At 42.0% G+C, this 19,627-nt stretch overlaps 1 protein-coding gene across 1 annotated transcript; it reads left to right on the top strand.

Moving 5' to 3' along the window:
• The first annotated feature begins 368 nt into the window (after positions 1-368).
• Positions 369-19,094, top strand: LOC306920871 (secretory carrier-associated membrane protein 5-like). The gene is made up of 7 exons (XM_079497832.1): positions 369-455; positions 969-1,032; positions 6,266-6,385; positions 9,580-9,736; positions 9,882-9,983; positions 14,118-14,235; positions 18,615-19,094. The coding sequence occupies exons 2-7, from the start codon at positions 1,023-1,025 to the stop codon at positions 18,792-18,794; spliced, it is 687 nt and encodes a 228-aa protein (XP_079353958.1). The 5' UTR covers positions 369-455; positions 969-1,022; the 3' UTR covers positions 18,795-19,094.
• The last annotated feature ends 533 nt before the right edge of the window (positions 19,095-19,627 follow it).

The following is a 19,627-nucleotide window of genomic DNA, read 5'->3' as shown; positions in this document are numbered from 1 at the left end:
ATACTTAAACATCATGCCAATACTTTTTGTAGTTTTAGTCAATTGAATTCGGGACTTTTTAATACTTGTAACAAATATTTATATTAATGTTGTATAATTGTATTACTACTACTTTTACTGATCGTGTAAAATAAAAACCTGCATGCGCACACACAGTGCAGCTTCTCCCCGGTGCACTGTTTCAGCACCGTGGACAGCAATTGGACCAGTTACGCCAGTGTCGCTCGTTGAAGCGCGCTGCCCATTGGTCTGATTAGAATAGACTTTATAAGCTTGACGCGCGACGATAGGATACGAGCTAGGATTTATTGTTACTCTCACATTCTAATAAATAGTCCTCCTGTGTGAATTTTTGAAATTATCGTGGCATCGTCCATCTGCAGTCATCACGTAATTATCATCGCGTCCAGTCAGTCCATATAGGACACTAAACAAAAAACGGGTTTCGGAAGGAGGTAAGCAGATTACGCGGTCTTTCTCGTGGAAGACCACATAATTCCTGGTTTGATGGCACACATAAGTACAGTATTTTCAGGAGCATTATTGCCGTGCATTCTGAGTCTGGGCGACGCTTCTTTGGGTATATAAGTTATTGCTGACTGCCCGACTTTGAATGTTTTTTTTATGACAAGCGTGCTTGATGGCTGCCGTTGTGTTTGCATGTCCTGACTGGCTGGAAGACAAGTGTATAAGGATTTAGAGCCGCTAACTGAGCCGGTATCTGTATCCACACCGTCTGTTAGGCTACTGCAAATCCCCTCTGTTAAGCTAAACCTCCTATTATCGTTGTTGTAAACTTGCCTTCCTATATTATGGCTATAGTACACACTAGACACTACACTGAATTGTGATATAAAGCTCATCCCGTATACGTGGTGCATAGTCACTCTAATGAAAGTAAAATAGCGCTGGTGTCTGGTGAAGTAGCTGCCGGTATTTCATTGTGAGGTCTGTGTAATCCCCTATAGGTTGAAGAGACAGCTGACCAACTCAACCAAAACACAACAATCAACAGCGTCCACATGGCATCAGGTAGGCCTACACCACGTCTAAAACACTGTAATATCAAAGTGCATTTTACATTTGGATGTGCGACTAACAGGGATAAAATAAGGGGTTCATAGGCTACACTAGGGTGTCCCAATTGTCCCATAATGCTATGAGACACCTATTTAAATGCAAGTATCTGACTTAGATTATGGTAATGACATTGTACAAAATATGTGTTACATAGCCTAAGTAAATACGGACAAGGAGTTGTTTTTAATATGACTAGAATATTACATGCAGTATTGTAGGCTATAAATCAAATATAATGAAGTAAATAAATTGCGTTTTCTGTTTTAAAATCAAACACAAAGGAATCACCATGCTTTGAGAAGTAACAATACAACTCACCCTGTACAAACAGCTCTATACAAATCTTATAACAATATTATATTATTATTATTATTATTATTATTATTATTATTATTATTATTATATTATTAAAAATATTATGTCACTTTCAAATTAGCGTTAGCTGGGTTGAGAACGGACACTGAAAGATGCCACGCTATATTGTTGATTAGTTTTGTAACTTTGTTAAGCATTATCAGTAATGCTGTGTATAATCATGTGCAGTGGTTCTCAGAGTGGGGTCCACTGGGGACTCCCAGGGGTTCCTTGAGTGGCTTCCAGGGCAGGGGGTCCCCTGCAGCAAAATGAGGAACAGTTTGACCACTTTTATCCGATTCTATACTGAAGCTCTCAATATAGCCTATATGTCATATTGTCTCTCATAATATGTCCAACACGGTTATACTTTTCAGGATTCAAAAATAGCAAAAGTAGCAGGATCTGCTACTTTTGTGTGACACTGTAGTGACAAGTAGGGCGTTAACCCATTTTGGGCGGGAACCCCTTTTGGTGTTAGCATTATGTTATGCTTTAGCTATTGAAAAATAGCAGATCTACAAGCTCATAGCGCGCCACCGAGTGGTGCGCTACGAGCTTGTAGGTCTGCTATTTTTTAAACCATTTTGAGGTCAGGCCTAAATGGGTTAATTTAAAAATATAAATAAAAATAAAGTTAAAATGTGGAGAGGTTTCTGCCCGACACCAACGATAATGGTTGACCACTTGACTGTCTTGTATTCTGTGACCATTTGACCTCTTGTCTGTCTTGTATTCTGTGACCATTTGACCACTTGTCTGTCTTGTATTCTGTGACCATTTGACCACGTGTCTGTCTTGTATTCTGTGACCATTTGACCTCTTGTCTGTCTTGTATTATGTGACCATTTGACCTCTTGTCTGTCTTGTATTCTGTGACCATTTGACCACTTGTCTGTCTTGTATTATGTGACCATTTGACCACTTGTCTGTCTTGTATTATGTGACCATTTGACCTCTTGTCTGTCTTGTATTATGTGACCATTTGACCACGTGTCTGTCTTGTATTCTGTGACCATTTGACCTCTTGTCTGTCTTGTATTATGTGACCATTTGACCTCTTGTCTGTCTTGTATTCTGTGACCATTTGACCTCTTGTCTGTCTTGTATTATGTGACCATTTGACCACTTGTCTGTCTTGTATTCTGTGACCATTTGACCTCTTGTCTGTCTTGTATTATGTGACCATTTGACCTCTTGTCTGTCTTGTATTCTGTGACCATTTGACCTCTTGTCTGTCTTGTATTATGTGACCATTTGACCTCTTGTCTGTCTTGTATTCTGTGACCATTTGACCTCTTGTCTGTCTTGTATTATGTGACCATTTGACCACTTGTCTGTCTTGTATTCTGTGACCATTTGACCACTTGTCTGTCTTGTATTCTGTGACCATTTGACCTCTTGTCTGTCTTGTATTCTGTGACCATTTCACCTCTTGTCTGTCTTCTATTCTGTGACCATTTGACCACTTGTCTGTCTTGTATTATGTGACCATTGGACCACTTGTCTGTCTTGTATTCTGTGACCATTTGACCTCTTGTCTGTCTTGTATTCTGTGACCATTTGACCACTTGTCTGTCTTGTATTATGTGACCATTGGACCACGTGTCTGTCTTATATTCTGTGACCATTTGACCACGTGTCTGTCTTGTATTATGTGACCATTTGACCACTTGTCTGTCTTGTATTCTGTGACCATTTGACCACTTGTCTGTCTTGTATTCTGTGACCATTTGACCACTTGTCTGTCTTGTATTCTGTGACCATTTGACCACTTGTCTGTCTTGTATTCTGTGACCATTTGACCACGTGTCTGTCTTGTATTCTGTGACCATTTGACCTCTTGTCTGTCTTGTATTCTGTGACCATTTGACCACTTGTCTGTCTTGTATTCTGTGACCATTTGACCTCTTGTCTGTCTTGTATTCTGTGACCATTTGACCACTTGTCTGTCTTGTATTCTGTGACCATTTGACCTCTTGTCTGTCTTGTATTCTGTGACCATTTCACCACGTGTCTGTCTTGTATTATGTGACCATTTGACCTCTTGTCTGTCTTGTATTCTGTGACCATTTGACCTCTTGTCTGTCTTGTATTCTGTGACCATTTGACCTCTTGTCTGTCTTGTATTCTGTGACCATTTGACCACTTGTCTGTCTTGTATTCTGTGACCATTTGACCACTTGTCTGTCTTGTATTCTGTGACCATTTGACCACTTGTCTGTCTTGTATTCTGTGACCATTTCACCACGTGTCTGTCTTGTATTCTGTGACCATTTGACCACTTGTCTGTCTTGTATTCTGTGACCATTTGACCACTTGTCTGTCTTGTATTCTGTGACCATTTGACCACTTGTCTGTCTTGTATTCTGTGACCATTTGACCACTTGTCTGTCTTGTATTCTGTGACCATTTGACCACGTGTCTGTCTTGTATTCTGTGACCATTTGACCTCTTGTCTGTCTTGTATTCTGTGACCATTTCACCACGTGTCTGTCTTGTATTCTGTGACCATTTGACCACTTGTCTGTCTTGTATTCTGTGACCATTTGACCTCTTGTCTGTCTTGTATTCTGTGACCATTTGACCACGTGTCTGTCTTGTATTATATGACCATTTGACCACGTGTCTGTCTTGTATTCTGTGACCATTTGACCTCTTGTCTGTCTTGTATTCTGTGACCATTTGACCTCTTGTCTGTCTTGTATTCTGTGACCATTTGACCACTTGTCTGTCTTGTATTATATGACCATTTGACCACTTGTCTGTCTTGTATTCTGTGACCATTTGACCACTTGTCTGTCTTGTATTCTGTGACCATTTGACCTCTTGTCTGTCTTGTATTCTGTGACCATTTGACCTCTTGTCTGTCTTGTATTCTGTGACCATTTGACCTCTTGTCTGTCTTGTATTCTGTGACCATTTGACCTCTTGTCTGTCTTGTATTCTGTGACCATTTGACCTCTTGTCTGTCTTGTATTCTGTGACCATTTGACCTCGTGTCTGTCTTGTATTCTGTGACCATTTGACCTCGTGTCTGTCTTGTATTCTGTGACCATTTGACCACTTGTCTGTCTTGTATTCTGTGACCATTTGACCACTTGTCTGTCTTGTATTCTGTGACCATTTGACCACTTGTCTGTCTTGTATTCTGTGACCATTTGACCACTTGTCTGTCTTGTATTCTGTGACCATTTGACCACTTGTCTGTCTTGTATTCTGTGACCATTTGACCACTTGTCTGTCTTGTATTCTGTGACCATTTGACCTCGTGTCTGTCTTGTATTCTGTGACCATTTGACCTCTTGTCTGTCTTGTATTCTGTGACCATTTGACCTCGTGTCTGTCTTGTATTCTGTGACCATTTGACCACTTGTCTGTCTTGTATTCTGTGACCATTTGACCACTTGTCTGTCTTGTATTCTGTGACCATTTGACCACTTGTCTGTCTTGTATTCTGTGACCATTTGACCTCGTGTCTGTCTTGTATTCTGTGACCATTTGACCTCTTGTCTGTCTTGTATTCTGTGACCATTTGACCACTTGTCTGTCTTGTATTCTGTGACCATTTGACCACTTGTCTGTCTTGTATTCTGTGACCATTTGACCACTTGTCTGTCTTGTATTCTGTGACCATTTGACCACTTGTCTGTCTTGTATTCTGTGACCATTTGACCACTTGTCTGTCTTGTATTCTGTGACCATTTGACCACTTGTCTGTCTTGTATTCTGTGACCATTTGACCACTTGTCTGTCTTGTATTATGTGACCATTTGACCTCGTGTCTGTCTTGTATTCTGTGACCATTTGACCACTTGTCTGTCTTGTATTCTGTGACCATTTGACCACTTGTCTGTCTTGTATTCTGTGACCATTTGACCACTTGTCTGTCTTGTATTCTGTGACCATTTGACCACTTGTCTGTCTTGTATTATGTGACCATTTGACCTCGTGTCTGTCTTGTATTCTGTGACCATTTGACCACTTGTCTGTCTTGTATTATGTGACCATTTGACCTCGTGTCTGTCTTGTATTCTGTGACCATTTGACCACTTGTCTGTCTTGTATTCTGTGACCATTTGACCACTTGTCTGTCTTGTATTCTGTGACCATTTGACCACTTGTCTGTCTTGTATTCTGTGACCATTTGACCACTTGTCTGTCTTGTATTCTGTGACCATTTGACCACGTGTCTGTCTTGTATTCTGTGACCATTTGACCTCTTGTCTGTCTTGTATTCTGTGACCATTTGACCTCTTGTCTGTCTTGTATTCTGTGACCATTTGACCACGTGTCTGTCTTGTATTCTGTGACCATTTGACCACTTGTCTGTCTTGTATTCTGTGACCATTTGACCTCTTGTCTGTCTTGTATTCTGTGACCATTTGACCTCTTGTCTGTCTTGTATTATGTGACCATTTGACCACTTGTCTGTCTTGTATTCTGTGACCATTTGACCACTTGTCTGTCTTGTATTCTGTGACCATTTGACCACTTGTCTGTCTTGTATTCTGTGACCATTTGACCACGTGTCTGTCTTGTATTCTGTGACCATTTGACCTCTTGTCTGTCTTGTATTCTGTGACCATTTGACCTCTTGTCTGTCTTGTATTCTGTGACCATTTGACCACGTGTCTGTCTTGTATTCTGTGACCATTTGACCACTTGTCTGTCTTGTATTCTGTGACCATTTGACCTCTTGTCTGTCTTGTATTATGTGACCATTTGACCACTTGTCTGTCTTGTATTCTGTGACCATTTGACCTCTTGTCTGTCTTGTATTATGTGACCATTTGACCTCTTGTCTGTCTTGTATTCTGTGCTACTGCAGAGCCTAACTTCCCCCCGCTGCCTGGGTTCATCCCATTGAAGCCATGTTTCTACCAGGACTTTGACGAGATCCCTGAGCATCACCGCGTCATGTGCAAGAGAATGTACAACCTGTGGATATGTAAGTGACTCTGTTTAATAGGACGGTAACATACTGTATGCGTTGTATTAATAATCTACAACGTAACTCATTATAAAGTTGTCAATGGGATTGTAGTGGAGTAATAACAATATTTTTCCTTCTGAAATGGCAGTCGACGTATTGGAAAATGGATGCTCTGTAACTTTGCTCTTAATTCTACCCCGGAATTGGACCCGGTTGCCTGAGCAAGTGCTGACATTTTTACCATTGAGCTAATAGAGCCGGGCCTGCTTGCTAAGGGGATAAATTGGATCTCGACCTTCAGGTCAAAATTCATGTCAGATCCTGTGTCTAGGTGAGACATAACCTTTGATCTAAATGTCTCATTGGAGGAGTCAGTATTTGACTTGAGTAAATGTACTTACATTTTCCACCAGTCATTATACTGTAGGTGAAAATGTTCAATATCAATGTTCGAAATTCAGTTTATATGAATAATGTATTTTTGGACTGTGATAGCAAAGACTCTGGGTTTAGTAAGCAATGAGGGGAAACAAACAAACACTGAAACCTTGCAGGGGAAATATTACCTTTCATGTTCTGCAGAACAGATAAAACAATGAATAAATCTCAAATCCCAAGAATCAGAATCCAAAAGAACAAAATTGAAAACAGCTAAATGGTTCATATTACAGGTTTTACAGGTGTGAAGAAGCGGGTAGAATATTCTTACCCGTGTACCCTCCACCAAGAGAGAAAATAACAGAAAGAAAAAGAAAGAAACAAATAATAAAATGTAAATAACTGGCCAAATCAGTCAAACGTAAGCTGTAATGAAACATTCTGACTGGCACATTCAGTAATTACTGTCAGGAGTGGTCATACAGTAAGTCTCCAACACAATTGGATCAAATCATATCAATATAATGAAACTTAATAGGAAAATATGATAAGGATCCATCCATCCATCTTCAACCGCTTATCCGTAGTCGGGTCGCGGGGGCAACAGCTCCACCAGAGTGCTCCAGACGTCCCTCTCCAGAGCAACATTAGTGACTTCCTCCTGGGGGATTCCGAGACGTTCCAAGGCCAGTGAGTTGATGTGTTTCCTCCAACTGCGCCTTGGTCTGCCCCGGGGTCTCCTCCCATGATAAGGATGTGTCTCGCAAATTGTGAGCCAAATGTCCAGTTTAATTTAATCCCACCTTGAGTGACCTATACGTTAATCATTCATTGTTGTTACTGGCAATTATGTTCTCCCTCTACAGATTGCAGTACATGATAAACATGTTCAGGTATTTCATGCATCTAATTTGTATTCAGCTATGCATGCTTAATCTTATTTCTTTGTTTTCAGTTAACTGTCTTTCTTGACTTTGCACACTCCATTTATTTTCTTAATAAAGAAAAAAAACCTTATATAATTGCTATACTTAATTGTTTGTTTTGTAATTATTTGGATATTTCTGGCCAAGGGATTTTCTTACAAGTATTGGAGGGTCTATTCTAGCTAGTGGTTTGGTTCTCAAACGTTTTCATACTGTACCAGGGGCCCCCAAATTATATAAAAATTTATATTATTATATTATGCATATTAAATCTAGCTTCTTGATTATTCAATTGATCGAAAAGTAATCATACAGTTCTTTGCAGCTATAGATGGATCACGGAGAGATGTGTTGTACAATGTTCTGCTTACTAACTAACTTGCATAATGATGAGCTACAGTGGCAAGCTGCAACAACAAGTTTACAAAATACCACGTTTGAATTAATAGCCAAGTTTCATGGTTACATAATTGTGATAAACATAACATCACACTTACTTTGGATTGATTGTGCAGCCTAATCGTTTTCTATTCAGGAAATGGATGGCTGTCTCAATTCAGCTGGGGCTGTTTCGCTCTCACACGCCCTCGGTAGACAGATAATTGAAGGAGATTTGCTCCCTTTTGGCTGCGGAGTGATGCAAGCTGCACACGAGGTGTTCACAACACAGCTCCGATTAGATTCACTTACAGTGTTGGGGGAAGATGACTGTATATTAATTACATCACACTGTGTAAATAGAGAAACATCACCAGAAAATCTAATCTAGGACAGCAGCAGAGAGAAAGTTCAGCAACAGCTTTGCTGTATATATGTAGCATTACATTTCAGAAGCAGCGAGTGACACTCAACTGCCGCTCGCTTCCACGGCAGTGCGTTGGTCTGACGTCGTGGTTAGGGTTAGGGTAAGGGGTTTTGGGTAGAGTGTCGGACTGATGCCGCCGAGAAACACCGTCGCCTGCCGCAGGTGTTCCGCGGCTGATGCCATGCGTTGCGTCGTGTTTGCGTTTTGCGTTAGGTTTAGGGTTTGGGGTAGAGTGTCGGACTGATGCCGCCGAGAAACACCATCGCCTGCCGCGGGTGTTCCGCGGCTGATGCCGCTGCCGGAAAATGCACTTGCGCTCTCTCTCTCTTACATTTAACAAAAGTGTTTCTGGTCTTGATTTACATTTTCATATCTTTGCACCCTGTCTGCATGCTTTATCTGTGTCTCTCTCTGTGTGCCTGTAGGCCTATATGTGACTACATTTGACTGAGGGATTTTTTTGAATTTTCATTCGTCATGTCATATAAAAGCAGGGAATCATAGCTTCAAATTGATATATTGGTTGTTCAGTTTGACCCACCAGTTTTGGAGATATGGCTTATAGAGTAATGTCTTGCAGAAAACAACGAGTTGAGAAAACAGGCTTGAAAGGTTCACTTCTGTGGTCTCTAACATTACACCTAGCTACATGTTTAAGCATTTATTTCATATTTACATGTCGATTTCAGCTCTGACACTTATTTCAGACATGCTCTAGTATGTGAAGAGTCGCGATGGCAGTCTCTCAGTCAAATCTGGTCACATATCGTCTCTGTCAGGTGGACCTTATGGGCAAAACTGTTACTGTCCGGGATTCAAATTCAAAAACAGTGAAATTACGGTATCTGATCTGCAAGCTCTGCGATCAAGTAGGGCGTTCATTTACGGAGAGGTGTCTGTCCGACAGTGACTATGTGCATGTGTGCAACTGTGCATGTATGGGTGTGCAATGCATGCATGTGTGTGTGTGTGTGTTTGCTTGGTATGCTCAGGCTGAAAAGCCTTATACTTGTACTCCATATATTATTTTCAGTGAGCGGACACAGTCATATGTTTTAACGATAGTCTTTACAATGACGCGCATTTTGTTGTTGTTGCAGTGAACAGTATCACGCTAGCGGTGAATTTAGTCGGCTGCTTTGCCTGGATGTTCGGTGGAGGAGGAGTGACCAACTTTGGTCTGGCCTTCATATGGCTGCTCATATTTACTCCATGTTCATACGTCTGCTGGTTCAGGACCCTCTACAAGGCTTTCAAGTAAGTTACGCCATGCCACGCCACACCACTAACAAATAATCAGAATTGGATTTGGAGCAAACGTTATCGGGACATCCCTACCTCAACATTACATTTTCACTTTTTCAGTCATGAGATTTACATTTTTGCTTTCTCACATTCTCAGGTCTGACAGCTCCTTCAACTTCATGGCGTTCTTCTTCGTCTTCATGGCTCAGGTGGGCATCAGCATCATCCAGAGCATCGGCATCCCTGGATGGGGCGTATGGTAAGAACCTCACATTCACACGCTGGATGGGGCGTATGGTAAGAACCTCACACTCACACGCTGGATGGGGCGTATGGTAAGAACCTCACACTCACACGCTGGATGGGGCGTATGGTAAGAACCTCCCACTCACACGCTGGATGGGGCGTATGTTAAGAACCTCACACTCACACGCTGGATGGGGCGTATGGTAAGAACCTCACACTCACACGCTGGATGGGGCGTATGGTAAGAACCTCACACTCACACGCTGGATGGGGCGTATGGTAAGAACCTCACACTCACACGCTGGATGGGGCGTATGGTAGGAACCTCACACTCACACACTGGATGGGGTATTATGGTAAGAACCTCACACTCACACGCTGGATGGGGTATTATGGTAAGAACCTCACACTCACACACTGGATGGGGTATTATGGTAAGAACCTCACACTCACACGCTGGATGGGGCGTATGGTAAGAACCTCACACTCACACGCTGGATGGGGTATTATGGTAAGAACCTCACACTCACACGCTGGATGGGGCGTATGGTAAGAACCTCACACTCACACGCTGGATGGGGCGTATGGTAGGAACCTCACACTCACACACTGGATGGGGTATTATGGTAAGAACCTCACACTCACACGCTGGATGGGGTATTATGGTAAGAACCTCACACTCACACGCTGGATGGGGTATTATGGTAAGAACCTCACACTCACACGCTGGATGGGGCGTATGGTAAGAACCTCACACTCACACGCTGGATGGGGTATTATGGTAAGAACCTCACACTCACACGCTGGATGGGGCGTATGGTAAGAACCTCACACTCACACGCTGGATGGGGTATTATGGTAAGAACCTCACACTCACACGCTGGATGGGGTATTATGGTAAGACCACAGACAGTCTGAGGCAGTGGTTCTCAAATGGGGGTACGTGTATGTACCCCTAGGGGTACACAGAGGTACTATGTGGAAAATGGAAAAAACTGGACATATATTTAAAAGTAAATGTGCTCAGGCTGGTCTAATTTCAAGTCTTTCCGCTGCCTGAAGCACAACCTACTACCAACGTGTCGCTGTTGTTTCAGCATGACTTTGATACTATAAAACACTACATTTGAAGACAAGAAACTACTTTTGAAATACTAAATTTGTCCAGTTAACTGGACACAGGATGGTCTAATTTCACGTATTTCCGCTGCCTGGAGCACAACCTACTACCAGCGTGTCACTGTTTTTTCAGCATGACTTTGATACTATAAAACACTACATTTGAAGAAACTACTTGTAAAACACTAAATTAGACTTGAAAACTGAACTGAATACATGCTAGACGAGCGAGAGAGGGCGTGTGTGTGTGTGTGTGTGTGTGTGTGTGTGTGTGTGTGTGTGTGTGTGTGTGTGTGTGTGTGCTGTTCGCTGTTCAGAAAAACAGGAAACAGCTTGAAGCGGGCGGCTGTCTGTGGGAATCAAACCACGCCCCCGAATTACAAATCTATATGAAACAAACAAACAAATAAAGATAACCTTTTGGAAAGTTCAGAAAAATATATTCTTTTCTCCAATATTTTGAAATAAATTGTTGTAAATGGATATTTTCTCACAACCCATACAAATGGGTCTGTGACCTTGAAACGTGGAACCAACTCTTTGTTTGGGAAAATCCAAAAATTAGACCATGTCTCATTTCATCTTAATAAGAATGAAGAAATGAAATGAAGAAAGAAAACATTATCACCAGGTCACAGCCAGTCAGCCAGCGACCACGGAACTAAAATTCTTCAAACATTCAGAATGAATCCTCCGCGTCATCAGTGCCCATACCCGAGGCGGGGTTGGCAAAAGGGCCTTTCTGTGTGGAGTTTGCATGTTCTCCCCGTGTCCCCTAGGGTAGGTACCCTCACAAAAAACATGCAGTAATCCTGGTCTCTAAACTGCCTCCCCCTGGCCAGCCGGGGCGCCTGATGGAGGGGAAAGGAACTGGTCGGAATAACGTGTTCCTTCCACGCGCTATGTCCAACCAGGGAAACTCCCCCCTGTCAGGTGTAAAGGAGCAACTTGGACACTCAGGCATGAAGGAAGCATGAGTTCAAGTCCGTTGCTCTCCCCATGTCCCCCATATATGGGGACTAGGTTGGCGGAGGGTGTGTAGAGCCCAGGATCACATTAGATAATTGACACAGGGGTGAAAAATGTGTTACAAAATCGTGGGATAAAAAAATATTAAAAAAAAAAAACATTCAGAATGAGAGCAGTTCGTCTAAAGTCAGCCATATTGCCAAACGGCCCCTCTGTGCATGCCATTATGACAGTGATTCACTAGCAGATATTGGCCTCATATAAGTTTTATGTGGTATACTTATTCCATTTCGAGAGGCTGTTAACCAGATCAAAATGTCACTTGACTTTTTTTGATTATCAGACATTATTATTATGACGGCTTCCATAACGTTTAAGCATGTCAACCTTTTAGAACATGGGACATTGGGACAGCTTTATGCATCGAGCACAAAACATTTAAACTTTGGTTCACACACTCAAAAGCGATAAATAATCTTATAATAATTATAGTTGCCACTATCTTCTTCAAAAACTAATAACTCTCATAATTATGTGACATTAATTCAAGTGTGACGCATTACTGAACTTTTTGTAGTCTCTATGTGTTGTGTAAAGCCAACGTGTTCTTGTCAAGGACCCCCAAAACGGAGCTATGTGTGTCTGTCTGTATGAACAGACAGACACATGTTCCGGGGACCCCCGGCAACCCGTACACGGACCGCCCGGGGACCCCCACATGGTAACTCTGTCATTTCTCAACCGTTTTGGACGCGGAGCGGCTCGCCAGAACCGGACTGCCCCCTGGGCGCATTCCTGGGGGTCATGGATGTTCCGGGGACCCCCCCAGGGATCCCCACATGTTAACTCCGTAATTGTCTCCACCAGGCCGAAGGCATGGGGAGAGAGTATGTTTTGCACTCCGTCCGTGTGTGTGTCCGTCCGTCCGTGTGTGTGTCCGTCCTTCCGTCCGTCCGTTACCAGCTAATCTCCGGCACCGTTAACCTGGTCGATGCCAAACTTTGCACACACACTCCCTGGATGCCAACGATGAACCTCTGCCCCACATTTTCCAGAACGGCCTGTTATAGCGCCACCATGAGGCAGCTTTTCACATTTTGTACCTAAAACTGCACCGATCTGCGTGAAACATTGCATGCACACTCCCTAGAGGCCAAGGACAAACCGTTGACCTGCATTTTCCGCATCTGCCTTTTATAGCGCCACCAGGAGGCCGACTTTTGTAAAACACATTTTTTGATATTACTCCTCCAGATTCTGTCCAAAAATCTCACAAATCGTTACACAGTATCTCTATGGTCATGTGCTCAAGTCGGATCTGTCCGATATTTCATATTCCATCCTAATTGGCTATAATTGGCTTTCACAGTTTGCAAGATTGCCCCGTTTTGAACAAAAGCCTCAAATCATGAACGCAGCATGCAATTTACGTGAAATCTTTCACACATTTTCTTACTAGGCTGAGGAATATATCCCACCCTTTTCACATTGGCCTGTTATAGCGCCACCAACAGGTTGATTTTTGCTAAACACATTTTTGGAACAAAATGCCTCAAAAACATGTTTATATTAATCCTAAACATTTTGCCAAACATCTCACAGTCCTATCCTCCTGGTGGAGACCTGTGCCCAGAAGGGCACTTTTTCTAGTTTCTCTACTGTTTCGGACGCGGGGCGGCTCGCCAGAACCGAGCCGGCACCCTGGGCGCGTTCCTGGGGGTCTGGATCTTCCGGGGACCCCCGCACAGTACACTACAAATATATAGTACAGAGCACAGTAAGAGTACAGTAACTATAATAACAATAAATGTATAGTTGCACTGCTCAGTTCACACAGTTTGATATTTTTCAAACTTTTTGTTTTGTCTACCTTAGTTTCTAGTTTTAACCCTTTTTTTAATCTAGTTTATTTTTCTAATAAAACTGTTTTTATTATTTTGTTCTGTAAATCGACTTTGACAACCTTGAAAAGCGCTATATAAATTGTATGTATTATTATAGGCATTTGCGGTGTCCCGTTGAATTAAACAAATAAAGTAAAGTAATGCTCCCTTTTCAGCGGCTGGCTGGCGACCCTGTCCTTCTTCAGTTATAACATTCTGATAGCGCTGATCATGCTGATTCCCACCATCATGTTCACCGTTGTGGCCGTGCTGTCCTTCATCGCTCTAACAAAGGTAAGACATGAGTCCTGTTCACCGTTGTGGCCGTGCTGTCCTTCATCGCTCTAACAAAGGTAAGACAGTCCTGTTCGCACTACAGTTGGAGTCCATCGATATTGTCCTTTTCTTTTTGCTGAGGTTTGCGTGATCTGCGCAAAAGGACAGTTAACCCATTTTGGGCGGGAACCCCTTTTGGTGTTTTAAACATTATGTTACAATTTAGCTATTGAAAAATAGCAGATCTACAAGCTCATAGCGCGCCACCGAGTGGCGCGCTACGAGCTTGTAGGTCTGCTATTTTTGAAAAATCGTGAAAATATTTATTTCAGAAAACTGGAGGATTTAGAAGGATTCTTTAAAATGTTGAGGTCAGGCCTAAATGGGTCAAATGGTAAGGGACAATATCGGTGGCACCCAACTGTATATCGTTGCTGCCGGGCAGAAACCTCTGATCTACATATTCTAACTTTTTGTGTTTTTTCACGAATTAACGACCTACTTGAACACACTATAGCGTCACACAAAAGCAAATCTATCAGATCCGCAAGCTCAAAACGTGTGGTAAAGAGATATATTTCGAGCTTGTGGATCTGCTACTTTTGCTGTTTTTTTTGAGTGGTGCAACCACTCCAAGGAACAGCAATGTCCGTGACGTTCAACTATGTGTGTGACTATGTTTGTGTGTGACGTTAATGAGCACTAGTACCAATGAGTACCAAAAGTGGCGCTGTTGTGCCAGAAACAGAGAGAGAGAGATAGTGCTGCACTGTTGCCTGCTAATGAGAGGGAGAGAGAGAGAGAGAGAGAGAGAGAGAGAGAGAGAGGGGGGGCGGGGGGGATTTGCACCACTCAGTTCACACAGGTGTGATTTTTATTTGAATCCTGAAAAGTAACAGTTTGGGACGTAGGTTTCCACGCGACAGAGACGATATAGACGTGTATTTCTTCAATTGTTTATTATTTGTTAAAAAGTTATATCTCTATATTATCTCTATCTCTATATTGGAGTGTTATTATTTCGATGCCATTTGTAGGCATTCAGCCATTCAGGAGCGAGTACCCATTTATCAGTCTCAATTTGGTCTGCTCACTTCTTTATGTCATCACTTCCAATTCCACTTGTTTTTCCTTTATTCTGTATGAGTTCTCTCTCCTGAACGCTATACTCTATAGTCTATAGCAATGATTACTATCAATCTGAATATACAGCGATTTAACACAAATTAAAAAAACAAAAGAAAGGAATGACTTACTTACTACACTTTTAAATAGTTTTGCCTGTGTGTGGATGTGTACTCTCTATGATAGGATAGGATAGGATGTTTGATCAGTGGCTGCAGTGACATAAAACCTACGGTATAGAGCGTCCCCCGACGAGCGGCCCGGAAGAGAATTATTTAAAGACCTTTAAGCCTCGGACAAAGCCAATGATGCTTTATTTTCAAAATATAAGGTTTCGTTTCCATTTCCTGAAAAAAATGTAATTTTCATTTAGTTATTAAGTGGTTTCTTCCAGACAGCAGATATTATTAAATGGAGCACGTTCCAAAATAAAAGGATTATAGCGGTTGTCGTTTCGTTTTTAGTTTTTTTTAGTTTTTCTTTTGCATACTATTTGCCTCAGTATTGAAGGTAATGTTTACCAGAGTGTTTGATTAGTGGCAGCGGTGGCCGAACGGATTGCGGAGCGGTCTTGATACCGGAAGGTCGCCAGTTCGAATCAGCGGTCCGACACGTTAAAATTACCACCGCTGAAGTTCCCTTGAACAAGGCATTGAACCACTACGATGAAATGTTCTATGAGCAGGGCCTGGCTGGAAACAAGTTCTTGAGCTTAGCCCAGATACCCTGGGTAAATATAGTAATCATTTCATTTCATTTCATAAAGTTCATGGACAGGATCATTTCTGTCAGTCAAATGAGTCAATGTCAACAGAAAGTCCATAGGGGGCAAATAAACCTTCAAGATGTTTGTCAGGGTAACAGATTTTCTAAACCGATATGACAAATGTATTGTATATGGGCTCTGTATGTACATCAAAGGGAACTAATACAGGTATATATCATCTTAAAGTGATCCCCGAGGGGTTAAGTACTACAGTACTTCTCTGCATTTGATCCATCCAATTAGGAGCAGTGTGCTGCTCTATTTGAGCGCACGGGGAGCAATTAGTGGTTCAGTGCCTTGCTCACAGGACACCTCGACACGAAGGTATGGAGGAGCAAACTGGAGACATCACAATTCTCTCTGCTGTGCCTGTGTGGGTTAGCCTCGGTCCCAGGCTTACTCATCTGCCAAGAGAAAAGCCTGGTCACAACCTAAGGCAGAGGCGGTATCGGCGGAAGTGTCGGTCCGGAACATCCGACAAATGTATTTCCCCCGGATACGATATTATTCCGACCAATCACAACACTTGTTTCATTCACGGAGAATGTAAACTGATTTGTAAAGCATCAACGTCATTTCCTTGAGCGGTACTTCCGCCAAAATCCCGCAACTTCCGCCCCCAAAACAAATGATAGCCTCTACAGCTTAGGTCTTGCCCAGCGTGGGCTCGGGTACCTTTGGGCATATTGGCATGTACAAAGGTGATCTGTAACTGAGTTAGAACTGCATCGATTAGCCAATTCATCATTCTGTTAAGCTGGTCAAGTCATCGTGATGTCAGAAGTGATGTCAGCTGTGTCCCCTTTTATGCCCATAATGGAGTTCTTTGTCAGGAATGCCCAAATATAATCATTTTGTCTTGATTATTGGGTTTAGGGTGAGATCATAGAGGCAAACAACAGTTGACAGTTGGGCTCATACAGTAATACTAGCATCATTTAATATGACGCTCATCGGGACTATAGACCTTCTTCATCAGCTGATTGAACGATGATGTCATTTGTGCTTTCGGTGTCATGTAAATGCTTTTCAGTTTTACAAACAGGATATGATGTTATTATCCAAAGTGCCTTAGGATAATAACATCATATCCGGTGTCATGTAAATGCTTTTAATGCCGTGCTTGACAGATTGCATTTGGCAGGGGAAACATTGTGAAACATTGGAGCAATGGCTCTCCACTGATTGGCTATCTGTGACTGTGACACAACAGTGGGACTAGCAGCCAGGCAAATATCGTATCTTATTCTGACAGCATAGCCACGTTTAGATTATTATCGTAGATATTCAAAATACCAGATCTAAAAGCTCACGTAGATTAACCCATTTTGACCTGAGATCAGATTCTAAAAATGTCTTCTACATCCTGACAGTTTTCTGAAAAAGCTATGTTTCTATGTCAGTCGTTCTTCGATTTAAAAAAAAATAGCAGACCAAGTGGCACGCTATGAGCTTGTAGATCTGCTATTTTTCAATAGCTAAAGCATAACATAATGCTAACACCAAAAGGGGTTCCCGCCCAGAATGGGTTAAAGTTGTCAGTCGCCACAATTGATCATTTTTTATACGTTTGAAAGAGCATTAGAATGGGTCAAACTAGAAATTGAATACAAGTTGACGTCGAGGAGCATCTTGCATAAAATCATAGTGAGCTTGTAGGTTGGCTATTTTATTTTCGAAAGAAAAAAAACTGTGACGAGGAAAAAATGGGACTGCATGATGTACAGTATACTTTAAGTATATTTTGATACCAATACTTTGATTAAAGTAACACTGAATACAGGGCAGGACTTTTACTTAAGTGCTTAGTACTTAAGTATGTTTATATTGTGGCATTGCTACTGTACTTTTTAGGGATGTCCCGGTCAAGTTTGTTTTGCTGCCGATCCTATTCCGATCATGTGATTTTGAGTATCTGCCGATACCGATTTTTCCCGATCCGAAATTTATATTTTAATAGAACACATTTATGCCATATACTGTAGTACAATATTTAAAATCACAGACAATATCCAGTCTAATATCCTGACTGATATGGATATAGTATTTATTGATAGTGATGTCCCGATCACGTTGATTTTTCTCCCGATCCGATTCCGACCATTTGAAAAAGACGGTGGCAGCGGTGGCCGAACGGTTTGCGGAGCGGTCTTGATACCAGAAGGTTCCCAGTTCGAATCCCCGGACCGGCACGTTAAAATTACCACCGCTGAAGTGCCCTTGAGCAAGGCATTGAACCCCAACCATGAAATGTTCTATGAGCAGGGCGTGGCTGTAAACAAGCATCTCGAGCTTAGTCCACTTACCCTGGGTAAACAAAGAACTTTGCTTTACTTTGCTTTTACGTGATCTGCCCCGATTTCCGATCACATAGGGACAACCCTAGTACTTTTACTTAATTTAAAGGACATCTGAGTAATTCTTCCACCTCTGCATCTCCTGGTGTGTGTGTGTGTGTGTGTGTGTGTGTGTGTGTGTGTGTGTGTGTGTGTGTGTGTGTGTGCAGATCCATAACTTCTACCGCGGCAGCGGGAACAGCATGTCCAGAGCGCAGGAGGAATGGACCACAGGAGCCTGGAAGAACCCCATGGTCCAACAGGCCGCCATGGGCGCCGCGTCATCAGCCATGCAACAAGATCAGTATACTCCACCACAGAATACTGACAAGTTTGACAACCAGATGTAACCACTTGAAAAAGAGCCGGGGGTATTGGCAAAGATGGAGGGTGTGTGTTTAAGAGTCTGTTACAGTCATTTCCACAAATTGAAGAGGTTTTCCAAAGAGCAGACGTTGGTGGTGTTTATCGATGTTCAACATCCACAAAGCCACACACCTGTGTATTTCAGTAGCTACTTCAGTAACAGTTCCATATCTTTTTTGCCTTTTCAGGCATTTTATTCTCTTTTGGTATATCAACTAAAACTCTGAATTTGTTGCTTTGCCAACAGTTCATTTTGGCTTGAACCATGACCAGGTTTGCAGCTACAATATTGATTGATTGATTGATTGAAATATGTATTAACAGTTTGCAGAATTACAGTACATTTCAAGCACAAACTCAATACAAAGACTGTTAACTGTGAGTGGACGACCCAATTAAGCATTACACTTGTTTACAAGAGGGTCCACCATGTTCAATTCATCAAAAAATTTACAGACGTACAAATAGAATACAAAAAGTATTACAACTAGCAGATCTAGTAATAATTCATTTACGAAAAAAAAAAAAAAAAACACAAAAAGGTAAAATAAATATGGAGATGAGCGGTTTCTGCCCCGACAGCAACGATATATTAAATACATTTTTGTAAGGTTATTTGGGGGCATTTTTATTGTTTATTTTGATTGATGAATGTAGAGAGACAGAAAACCTATAGGGCAGAGAGAGGAGAGAGAGGAGAGACATGCGAGCTGCGATGGTAGTTGGACTCAAACTCGGGTTCTCACTACTCTCCAGGAGCGTGTGCTGTGCTGTGCGGTGTGATGTTGGGTGAAATCAGCCCAAATCGCCTTTTGTC

Source organism: Electrona antarctica (genome assembly GCF_951216825.1).
Source record: "Electrona antarctica genome assembly, chromosome: 3".
In the NCBI taxonomy this organism is placed as follows: domain Eukaryota; kingdom Metazoa; phylum Chordata; class Actinopteri; order Myctophiformes; family Myctophidae; genus Electrona; species Electrona antarctica.
This window is presented reverse-complemented; position numbering and strand designations above follow the sequence as displayed.